This window comes from Hyperolius riggenbachi, chromosome 6 (assembly GCF_040937935.1).
Source record: "Hyperolius riggenbachi isolate aHypRig1 chromosome 6, aHypRig1.pri, whole genome shotgun sequence".
Lineage (NCBI taxonomy): Eukaryota > Metazoa > Chordata > Amphibia > Anura > Hyperoliidae > Hyperolius > Hyperolius riggenbachi.
The window spans coordinates 244,268,998-244,281,474 of record NC_090651.1 but is presented as its reverse complement, the minus strand read 5'-3'; the positions used below and the strand labels follow the sequence as shown (position 1 = coordinate 244,281,474).

The following is a 12,477-nucleotide window of genomic DNA, read 5'->3' as shown; positions in this document are numbered from 1 at the left end:
GAGCTGACATGGGAGGAGGTGTCAGTGCCACTCTGCAGGTAGCTCTGGTTGGGGGTCTCTGGAATGCATGCTGCAAATGTTGTGATCATGAATGCTAACTGAACTGTTCACCCAAACCATGTAAGTAGAGGGTATTACTGATCGCATGTAGCAAACTGAGCAAGGAAATCTCAATATTTTGGCTTTTCTGAGCAGAATCCTCATGTCTCTGGACGTGTTTGACAATATCGTACAGCTGTGCACAGTGTTGTGCTGTTTGATATTATTGTAGTTTTTTCTTCTGTTAGTTTTTTATGGCTAAGTCTCTCGTCAGGCAGTAGTGTTATTATTGAATTAACTTGCTCCAAGGCAATACACTTGAATCTAGTTATTAATCAAAGTTAAAGCAGTTCTAGCAATTATCTTAACAACCAGTCAGTATGCAGACTACCTACTCAAATCTAAACAACTGATTGGCTTACAACTGCTAAGATTCTGCACTTTCTGTTCATAAACAATGTCCCATGTATACGCTTGTTAGTAATGATATCTTTACAGTATTGTAAAGTTTCTCTTGAATACACTGTTAGATGCCAGGATATTCAAGAATCAAATTTTAACTGCAAGCAGCAAATATTGTAATGTTAAGAAAAACATTAAATAACAATGCAAGCATTGCTAAGTGTGAGCCCTACTTACAAAGACAAATATTTATATACTTTTCAAATAGATGCCATCCTAGATTTAGTAAAACAGTCTAGTATTTGCTTTAGAATTTTTTCATGAAGCTCAAAAGGCCTGGTTAGCACCTTGTGTACAGTATTAACAAATAAAATAAAACATTTAGTGACCTGGTGCTCTGTAGTAGTGCCAAATGTACTGTGTTCTGATCGGATACATAAATCGGAATATGGAGCTTAAATGCTGCAGATTCATCACGTTTACATGTGCATTATTGTTCTTGAGCACTGCCATATATATGGCACAATTATATTGTACTGCAGCTGATTTCAGTGATATTGACATGTCAAATCATGTGCAGACTCAAAAGTGTTTGTTTTGGACCCTAAGCTCGCCACAGGTGCTCATAGTCATTTGATGTGGTCTTTTCCATCTGGGTCAGGTTATGACCTTTTGTTTATGAATTAAGCAACCAACCATTGTCCACTTGTTTTCAAAGGGGGATTTTGATTGGATGTGAGATAAGCAACACCAGCTGCCCCGCTTATCTCCTTCATCCATCCACAACCCACAAGTACTTCAATGCAAGCACTCAGCCAAACTAAGTGTTTGTGACTTATGAAGCAGTTTTCTCATGTCTGTAGCTACCATGCTGACATGACACCATTTAGGAGAGAAGCAATTGCTGTGACACTTTTGCCTTCTTCTTGATCACTAAAACCGTTGATATTAGCTGCTCAGTGTCCCTTGTTTGTCCCATAGAAAGAACAGTGTCTTAATGTTACTGCAGATAAAGCCACTTTTCTGTGTTAGTAGGCAACTTTGGAATTTACAATAAAGTTTGCATTAGAGATAAACGTACGAGAGTAGATGAGTAAAAATGAGGGTGCTATAAAAATACTGCCATTAGAGTGCCCTGGGGCTGATTAGGCTAAATCACTGGCCACAGATATATTAATTTTCTTTCTAACAAACTAGAGATCCCAACATATTACTGTAAGGCCTCATGTACACAAAATGTGAGCACATAGGAATTATCATTTTAGTGGGGTAGGGCCAGTGTGCTAGGGATAGATAGAATATACAAAAACAGGTAAGATATAATGCAGTAAAATCTACATGCTGATATTATTTGAGTGTAGTTGGGTTGTGTAAGTAGGGTTTCTCAACTTAGTCCTCAAGTACCTCCAACAGTGCTTGTTTTGTTAAAATCCACTGATGTTGCTTTTCTGAGACACTAATTACCTCATCTGTGAAAGTTTGTGGTTTTCACTGTTGTGGGTTCTGAGTTGAGAAACCATCTTGTAGAGAGTACAGAGCCAAATCATTGGTGTAATGGCCAGTTGGAAAACAGTTGACCAGATGATGGTTCTTATGAAGTATCTTGCAATGTTCAGACATTATAATTAACTAGGTATGATAGCCACGTATGGGTCTGTTGAAATCTCTGGTGCCAGTGCTCATTTTCTCCTGTTTCACCACCATTACAGATTATGTGACATCTGATGGACAGAGTACCGGTGGAAAAGTGTCATACCTAAATTCCTGATCAGATCTGTGATGTGCAGCCATCGCTTGTCATGGTTCCTGCATGATAAGCACACCTCACCGCGTTCATAAGTGACTATTTGGATTTATATGCGTCTGCCTAAAGGGCCATCATGGTTACCTCTTCATTCTTGGAATGCTTTGGGAGGAGTCCTCCACAGCGTCAACGATCGCATTTTTCTTATCATGCATCAGTACATGGAAGGAGATCCATGCAAAGAGGTCCTTTCTGTCTGCGGTGGCCTCTAGAACCTGTTCGTTGTCACCCAGAAGCCCAACCACGTGTTTGTCACTGTAGGTATTACATACCAAATAAACCTGATATCCTATATTAAAGTGAGGCCATACGTGGAACAGGAACCAAATATTCGCTGACCTGCTTTAGCTTCTACTGAAAACAATTTCCTTACACCTTATAGACTGGCTTATTTAACCTCATCAATTTCATCTTGGATGATCGTATTTTTTGTGTGTGTGTCACTGCGTAATGGTATCCACTGGACTGAATGCTTCTCACAGGCCTGCTAGCATTGAGAGCACAGTGGCAAACTTGTTGCAGTCATTCTGGGAACAGAGCAGGGGCCACACCACGTAATAACCAAGGTGGTGTGACAACTTCAGTTGACAGTTTCACCCAACTGAAAGCTCACTGTTAGCAACCCCATTTGTCAATTGTATGAGCTGCATGAATCAAATAGTATGTTAATCTCACAAGCACAGCTTGGTTATTTCTTGCTATAGAAGAGGGGAAAAAAAGATATAAAGACTTTCCTACGTTCATGTATTCTCTAGCACGGTTGGGTTATTTCTCATGCCCAGTTTTGCTGAATATATGGTAAAGGGTATAAAAATGTAAGCAAAAATTGTAACTGCAGTCACTGATATGGCACAGTGCAATCTGCAATGTCTCCCTGCCAAAATACCATAGCCTGCTTGTTACATGTAATTATTTTTAGATTATGCAGTTGTTGCCCAAACGCTGTCACACAAGTCATGTATTATGCTGACCCAAAATAGGGCCTGGAAAGGGAGTTGGTCAGTGGAACACCGCTCTAACTTAGATCCCATCTGGGTGCATTTACATTGTCACTTTTGAAGTGGGTGACGTGAGAGGTGCTACACCTTCCTTGACACACGCAGGGACATCCATGTAGTTGACTTTACCCTGTTGCCTGGTGTGTAATAGCTGAATAGCGTGAGCGCAGGCTATTTTATCTCAAATTTACCCAGCATGTAAACTAAAGATCTGTCATAGTGAATCTAAGTCACTAACTAGTCAGCTGCCCACCTGTAGCTTCTATGCAACCTGGCAATGTATCAGACAAAGTATTACTATGACCGCTACGTTCTATTATATAGGCCAGCAATAGCTGCCTCCATGCTTTCTCACTTTGGTACTTTTAGGGCATAATTAAAAGGTGTAAGACTGTACCTTTTGTAAGCTCTGGTACTTGTTTGGATCCATAGGGTCCATTTGGAGCCTGGCTGTGAGCAGTTTCTCCTAGTAACCTTTATGGCCATCAGAGGGAACTGTATACTCCCAGTCCTCAATTTTTGATGCGTATTCCAGGATATTCCTGTACTCTCTCAGGGGGTTTCCCTGTCTTGCCTGTGTACAAGTGGCACCCGATGTTTGCTGAGGCCACGTAATGATCTGGTACTCTAGATCATTCAGCAACAAACAGTAGCAGAGTATATTGTTCTTCTCCTTACCTGCTCATAGAAGCTGCACCGTCATTGCAAGTGTTGTTGCCCTTTCTCCTATTTTTATAGAAGCAGAATGTGTCATCCAACCTTTGCCTAGTGGCGTTTGTACAGCTTTGGGGCCCTGCATTGTCACCTGCAAGATAATGTTCGATCCTTGCGGGTTACACAAAATCAATGCAAATTGTGCATGTGGATGCCCCTTTAGGGGACAAAATGATGTCAGTGCCAGAGGGGGAGGAGACATGGGTGGACTTCTGAATCAGAAAGTCCAGACAGATCCGGGAAGTCCCTGACACTCAGGAAATATGCTTAGTGAATCTTATTTGGGTATAGCTTTAAAGGGAACCTGAAGTGAGATATTGAAGCTAACATGTTTATTACCATTTAAAACATGTAAATTGCCTGGCATCCTGCTGATACTCTGCCTCTAATACTTTTAGCAATAGACCCTGAACAAGCATGCAGATCAGGTGTTCTGACTGAAGTCTGACTGGATTAGATACATGCTTGTTTCAGGTGTGTGATTCAGACACTACTGATGCCACAAAGATCAGAAGGATGCCCCACAGCTAGTATTGTTTAAAAGGAAATAAATATGGCAGCCTCCGTATGCCTCTCACTTCAGCTTTTGTTAAGCCTTGAACACGCAAGGACTGTCGCCCACAGGGATTGGTAATTGATCCCTTGTGTGACATTTTGCGGCCAAGTTCTGTATAGACTTGTTGCTAGCCTGTAGGCTAGCAACCTATTATGTAGCAGAGAAGTAGGTAAGGGGGTCGTCAGGGCGGTGCACAAACGAGGGGCACTGAGCGGGGAGGAGGGCGTAGGGGGTTGGTGAGTAGAACAATGCCCTTGGCCTTCCCTCCACCAAAACAATGTGCCAGCCTGATTGCACGCTGACACAGCGAGGCAGAGCGGGGGCTGCTGTACTTGTGTTAGACTCTTGGCAGAGGCGGCCCTGACCAGCCTACTCTGCTGAGCACCATAGCATGTGTGCAAGACTGTACTTACCAGTCTGCACTGCTGTACATTAACATTTCTCTGCTTTGAGCTTGGGGAGTCTCCATTAATGTCATGGAGTCTTCAGGAATAGGAAGTGAGGGAATGTCACCACTTTTAGTCACAGACTGTATTAACAGAGTAACCAAGCAGCTCGGGGTGACCCAAACCACTAGGAATGTATGGGGGATAAAAGAGACAGAAAAGCGCTCCTACTAATAAGCAATGCTTGGGGAAATTTGCCTTCTTAAAACAGAAGGAAACTTGCAATAATTTAGCTATAAGTGAGCATTTATGGTTACCCACAATGCACCACTATTGAATATGCAAATGATCTCTTTACGCCCCTGTAAGCCAAGCAAGCATCCAGAACCGCTAGTGTATAGCAAGCATATAGCATTTAATATTACACAGCCACATCAACCCCACATGTAGACAGCCTGTTTCGGAGTTTTGGCCCTCATCAGCACATGACAGGGATTGATATGGATGTATGGGATAGGGCTTGGACCAGTACAACAGAGTAACCAAGAAGCTCGGGGTGACCCAAACCACTAGGAATGTATAGGGGAATAAAATATACCAAAAAGCCCTCCTACTAATAAGCAATGCTTGGTGAAGACTGTATTAAAAAAAAACCCTCTTTTTACACTCTCTACATCTAAAATATTTTTCCCTGGGCTTGGTTTGTAAGTTTTTTTCTTGGACTTTGCCTAAATAATAACCTGATCTGACTTCTAAAGCAACCCACAGGCTTGCCTGGCAAGAGGCCTTACTGTAACGCCATATTGTACCATGGAAGATAGGCCTGGAGTCAGTGGAAGATTAATTGCCTCCACTGACCACATGTATGCTGCTTCTCGGTAGAAGCGTAGCAATCAGTGCTGCAGTATCAGTTACCTACAGGAAGTTTTGCAGTCTGGTTTTATCTATGTCTGCTATAAGTATTTATTCTGCATGAACTTGTCTTGTGTTCAGTTTGGCCCCACACTGATGGCTTGTGATATGTGAAGTAACTAAATCTGGGTGTGAAGATAAAGTGCTGGAAAAGTAGATTAGAAGGTGTTTTGTCTTGTGACTGTGATGATTCCAGTCCGTGGAGGAGGCTGAGGTCTGCCCCAGCTCTGGAGGAAGATCACACACAAAATCTCCTCTATAAGCCTGTTACATGCTCAGCTTAGCCCAAGTTCACTATAAGGTTTCTTCTCTGAAGAGTATATAGAGCACATTGCTGCCTTGTTCACACTTCAAAGTGTAATTCTGGCTTTCTGGCTTTTTTTGACAAATCTGATATTGTTAGGCAGTGCAGCGAGATAATACAGTCTGTAAACAGTATTAATAATATTCACTAGCTGTCTCTTTCTGTTGTGTCTTCTCCAATGTTTATTGAACCCAGATGGAAATGTTTCTCAGCATCATTTGTTGGCAGCGGTTTTGTCTTCCTGCAGTTATCTGCAGTTACACTTATGGGACCCTGAGTAAATGTAAATCTGTTTTCACTGGTGAAAAATAAATCCGTCAATCCCATTAGCTGCACTGGATATTACATGTTTATGTTCTAGAGGGGGCAGCACGTGCCAAAGCATTTAAGTGAACCTGAACTTTTGCACAGGACAGAAGGAAACCTAGAGAAATGCACCCAGTATGTATTTAGAGAGTTTAGCCTGTCTAATTTCCCCTCATCAGTGACTAATCACCAGTGTAATTTGATCTCTCAGCTGTGTCAGCTGGCTGCTAGGGCAGAGCAGCCAATTTCTTAACACAGGATATCAACCCTTTCAGCCATAGACCGAGAACAAGCATGCAGCAGATCAGGAGTTTCTGACATTATTGTCAGATCTGACAAGATTAGCTGCATGCTTGTTTCTGGTGTTATTCAGACACTTACTGCAGCCAAATACTTTAACAGGGCTAAAAGGCAACTGGTATTGTTTAAAAGGAAATAAATATGGCAGCCTCCAAATACCTCTCACTACAGTTGCCCTTTAGGCTGCTTACAAACGCTCCCCCAACGCACAGAAATGTAACACAAGTGGGCTGTTCACACAGCCCACGTTGCGTTACATGTAACGCTGCACGTTCTTAAGAAGGTGCAGCATGCTACGGCGTTAGAGCGGCTTAAGCCGCGTTAGACTGTCTGCACATGCGCATTCATGTTGGGGAGGAGCGGAGAGCGGCCAGGCACATGGCTAATTAATATTCACTGCACGTTGTGACATGCAGTGTTTACTTCCTGGAGCGGCCGCTCTGTGCGGTGATTGGCCGGCGGGACCACGTGATGCCACATGCATCCAAGAGTGCGCATCACGGACGCCAGAGTGAGCTGCACAACGCGGCTCACTCTGACGTCCACATCGAAGAGCACCAGGCCTTGCGTTAGGCGCACGTTATGCGACCTTAACGTAGCACCTAACGCAACGTCTTGGTGTGCAAGTAGCCTAAAATTACATTTCTCCCGAGGTAAAATGCTTTTTAAATTATTTTTTTCCTTTGTTGCTGTTACTTACAACAGGTATTAAAAAGCTGACAGGACTGACTAGTGTAAAGGAAATGGACTAGTATAATATTAGATCTCCCATCTCCTCATGGGAATTTCTTAGTAATAACTTTATTCTTTACAAAAGTACTCTCTGGAAAGGATTCTATACAAAGCTGTTGGCCAATCTCACTGCTCATTTGCACGCTATTTTGTCAGCTGTGCTGAGCAACTGCCATTCAGTAAGTTTCTGTAAATAAAGAAATACTTAAAGCGGACCCAAACCAAACATTTTTTTTTATTCAAAATATTTAGTTGCACCACTCTGACACATACACAGATAAATAAACACTCCTTCAAGCCTATGAGCATTTCACTGCATGCTTTTCGCTTTTCTCTTTTCATAACTAGGGTTATACAGGTGGCAGCCATTAGCAATTCCTCCTTTGCCGGACACCACCTACTCCACCAGTTTGCCGGATTCTGTCCCGGCAATATGAAAGGAAGGGAGGGGCTCCTCCAATAAATGTAAAATATTTTATATTTGTCATCAAGCAGCTAAAAAAAGGCTGCGATTAATGATTATAATTTAGAAAATAGATTTTATTTCTGAAATCTTGTATTTTTAATTTGGGTCCACTTTAAGAATCCCTCCATGAGATAGACTAATCCAAAACTGGCAGATTTTCACAACCCACTGTAACAAACCTACTTACAGCAGCATAGAAAAAAGTAATTTATAATGCATTTTACGCATGTATGTATTTAACATTTTACATTTTTATTTGCATTAGTTGTCCTTTAAGTAATCCTGTGGGCAATCTGGAGGCATATTGGATAATTTATTGCTCTCGCCTTATAGCTCTTTCTTCCCCGATTCAAATCTGAGCCTGAACACCATCTGCATGGAGTTTGCAGGTTTTTCCTCTGGTCATTCCAGCTTCCTCCCACAGTATAAAAACACACTGATAAGTTACGGTAATTGTTTTAATGGTACAAAATAAAGGTTCTGGCACTCCTCTTCACTCCCTTTAAACAAAGCTCACCCTGGCCAGCCCAGACCCCACCAGTATAGAAACTGCGCAGTCTCCATCAGCAACCGCTGTTTTGCCCAGAGCAGATTCTTATCACTCAACGTGGCTACTTCCTCCAGGTGGTACCATTGACATGAGGTTCCTATGTGCACTGAGTATAACGCTGCGATCTCACCAATCATATTGTGGCTCAAGCCGCCAGCTCATACCATTGCTTGCAGTTTCATCCTGGCTTTACTTCCCTTACACTTCCTGCTCTCCGCTGACATGTGACTCTGCAGCTTCTAGGAAGGAAGCCTGTCTGGGACAAAAGACAAAGAGCTTGATTCACTAAAGCATGCAAAGTGTTAGCACGCCAGTGAAAAGCCACTTTGCACGTGCTAACTAGGGTGCTAACTACAGTGCTAAGTAGTTTGCACGTGCTAACTACTTAGCACCCTAGTCAGCACGTGCAAAGCTTTTAGGCGTGATAACTGAGTTATCACGCTTTTGTGAGTCAAGCCCAAAAGAGCAGTGCGCTCTGTGTAGAATCTTTATTATACACGTATGTGCCCTGCTACAGCTGCACTTACAAAATCTTTCAGCTTGTACACTGCATATCACAGGATACTCTGTTATGATGCGTCCTCTCGGCAGATATATATGCTTTTACAAATACTCAATAAAAACGAATGAAAGTTCAGTCCTTTCACATGGGCGGTTGAACTGCACGTTTTCTGAGCAGTTTAGCCTCCTGTCTGCCACCTGCAAGTGCAATGCGGGTGCATTTTTAATTGCAGCTGAATTGCAGCAATTGGAACACCACGCGTGTTAAGCGTTGACACGCGGTGGTGCTACTGGGTGGCAGAGAACCTATGCCAAGTCTGAGCGTGGTTACGGCCATGCTCAGTTCTCACTACCTGAGGAGGTCGTCTGTACAGCGCCTGTATCGGGCCCTAACAAGCTGCAGGAGAGCAGCTGACAGGCGGTGACTTCACTGCTTTTCAGCTGCCCGTTTCAGAGAAAAAACACACATATACCAGTAGCTAAATATTGGCTGTACTTACATTACATTACATATGCATTTCACTGTCCACGTTTGGATTTCACAGAATTTTTATATAGTATTTGCAGAGAATGATGCTCCTGACAGCTCATGGCAGGTTCCTTGTTTGTCTGTCTTGCATGAAGCCAATTGTGATGTAATATCCTTCCTTACCCTGCTTCCTGATGATTCGACTCACAAAAAAGATCAGGATCAAAGATCCTAATGGTTCATGATCCGGACAACACTACTGTGCAGTGAATATTAATTAGCCATGTGGCTAGGAACAATAGCGGAATCCTGCAGTATACTCTAACGGAACATGTACCCTGTGAACAGCACATTGATTTTTCGGTGTTGTGAGCTGGGCTGCAAGATACAAGCTGCTGTAACATGAGCCTGTAACTTCTCACTCTGAAAGCAGCCTTAGGGCGGGATAGGGAAATGAAGGGGAGGACCAAAGGAGTGCAGTGGGGAGAAGAAGCAGACCCAGAATGCTTTGCAGTATCTGTTATGCGGCCTGCCGGCCTCCTTAGGAGCTTGGGAATAAAGAGCCTTGTTGTTCAGCAAACATCAAAGTAAGAGAGATTTTTAACTTCAGTATTGCCTTTTTGGCTTCCTTCTAAACTGTTTAACACAGGAGAATAGAGGTTTAAATTAGCTTTTGCAGCCTGACAGTTACTCTTTAAAAATGAATTTGTTGCAACAAACTTAAAACAAAAAAGGTGGATTTCCACCAACTAGTTTGGACCTGGTATGCTGGTCCTTCCAGCCTGGGAAACTCTCCAGTAACCCAGCCTGGGAACCCCTCCAGTAGCCCACTCACTGCATTTTCCACAGATTCATTGTACACATCCACATCAAAAGAGTGACAAGCACATCTACACATGCAAAAATGCATTACATGTGAACAAGACAATTGATTAAAAAGAGCTTTGAATTCTAATGTATTTTTGCATGCATATTGTGACAGCAACGTGCTAGTGTGAACGGTGTTTCATAATTTTATTTACAAGTTAGTAGTATTTTTCTTTGAGGCCCCTTTTATATTTGCCGTGCAAGTGTGCATTGCATTACCCTGTTTTGCAGCAGGGTAACATAATGACAATACAAGACAAAGGGTGCATAGCAAACTTACTGAGTTGCGTTGTGCGGGAAGTTCCTGATCAGCCATCAGCCCGCCTCAAAGTCAACAGCCCGTTACCACGACGATGCAGCGGCGGAATGCATGCAAGGCAATGGCTGTTGCAGGGAATGTAAATTTGCTAGTGGCAACGGTGTGGCATGCATGCGTGGAATGACGCAAAAACAATGAGGAACCCAAAATCCCTGTGAGGTACTTCCTGTTCAGCAGGGAGTAGGTTACGTGGCAACGGGTGGCGACGGGCTGTGAAGGCTGTGCGGGGGAGGGGGGGCTTTGGGGGGTGGGGAGTGTTATGCATATGACCCTGTTGGTGCACTCTGCTGCAGGATCATATGAATGAAGTGTTTGCGGTGCGATGGGGGAGGACCGTAGCACCCCAACGCATTGGCCAGCTTTAAAACCGGCCTGATGCAAAACTTCATTTTAATGAAAGTAAGTTAGTATATCATGTATTGTTATTACACAAGCCATTTATAAATATATGTTTGAAAGTGAGGTTGTCAAGTTTGTTAACTGCAACTAAAACAGTCCACTGATTAATGTTAAACAAAAGAAAAGTCTGACTCTTGATAATGACTAAGCCTGGAAATAATGTGGAATGTTACTATCAAGATGGAAGCCTGCCTGACATTCCTACATTGTTTCTGCCTCTGCAGAAGAAGAGACCAGCTGAGAACTACAAAGCATAATCCCTGCATTAAACGGGGATAGCAGGAGGCTGGATACACTCTGAAATATATTATACATGGTTGGCAATCAAAATGGGATGCTCTTCGAGATCATGAGCATTTATTGAATAGCCATTTTCAGACTCCTTTAGATGTATTGGTGCATGAGACCCCTATAGAGGATGATGTAAGGTGCTGAGTTACAGGTATTGAATAAGGCAGGTATGGTATCCATGAAGTAATGATAATACATCAGCCAGGACACCTCACATCAAACAGTCTGCAGATGACAGAGCCTATTACTCTGATTAAAGGCACGACCTGTTCTCAGCTTTGTTGTCTGGTCCCGTCAGCGTCATCCATTTATCATTCTGATTAAAGGAAGACGTGCAGCGGGATGGATGGTGATATTTCGGCTTTTTTTCATTTGTATCCTCATGTCACTTGTCGTTGTTCCGCTTCATGTACTGTACTTCACAACACGTTGTCCGTTGTATGTTACTAACACCTACTTTGATCATATCCGCTTTTTACTGGTGATAACGGCTTGCTAGGCCTCAGCTCATTACATCCTTTGTCTCTGCTGCTAGTTCCGAGGATCAATGGACACCCTAAAGTGGAGCGTATGCGTGACCCTGGAGGATATGACAGCGCGTCCACCGTGATGAGCAGCGAGCTGGAATCCAGCAGTTTTGTGGACTCTGATGAAGACAACACTAGCAGGTATGGATAGCAGAGAAATGGATTGGTTGGGAAGCAAGAAAACTGTATTTCTCTTGCTATGGATGGAGAGTTTTCTGGTTCTAAACAGAGAATAGAGAATCTTATCACAATAAGCATTCCAAAATGACCCTCTGCACTCTGTTTTAGCTGACAGCTGCTACTCCATAAAAATAGAGAATTGTTAAAGAGAACCCAAGGTATGAGACCTATGGAAGCTTACATATTTGTATCCTTTTAAACAATACCAGTTGCCTGGCAGTCCTGCTGATCTTTCTGGTCAGTAGGGTCTAAATCACACCCCTGAAACAAGCATGCAGCTAATCTTGTCAGATTTGTCATAGACATCTGATCGGCATGCTTGTTCAGGGTCTATGGCTTAAAGTATTAGAGGCAGATGATCAGCACGACAGCCAATGTGCATTATTTAAAAGGAAATAAACCTGTCAGTCTCCATATCTTTCTTATTTTGGGTTCCATTTGAAGTGAGTACATGC

The 12,477-nt window shown here is 42.8% G+C and overlaps 1 protein-coding gene across 4 annotated transcripts in view; it reads left to right on the top strand.

Annotated features, from left to right (window-relative positions):
• Window positions 1-12,477, top strand: part of DVL1 (dishevelled segment polarity protein 1) — a 244,187-nt gene that overhangs the window by 164,929 nt on the left and 66,781 nt on the right. For 3 of the 4 annotated variants that reach the window (XM_068240613.1, XM_068240614.1, XM_068240616.1), the window contains exon 5: window positions 11,851-11,983. In XM_068240613.1, coding sequence (XP_068096714.1) covers window positions 11,851-11,983 — 133 coding nt within the window. Of the gene's footprint in view, window positions 1-36; window positions 121-2,150; window positions 2,503-11,850; window positions 11,984-12,477 lie in introns of those variants that run through there. The other variant, XM_068240615.1, reaches the window with a different exon arrangement.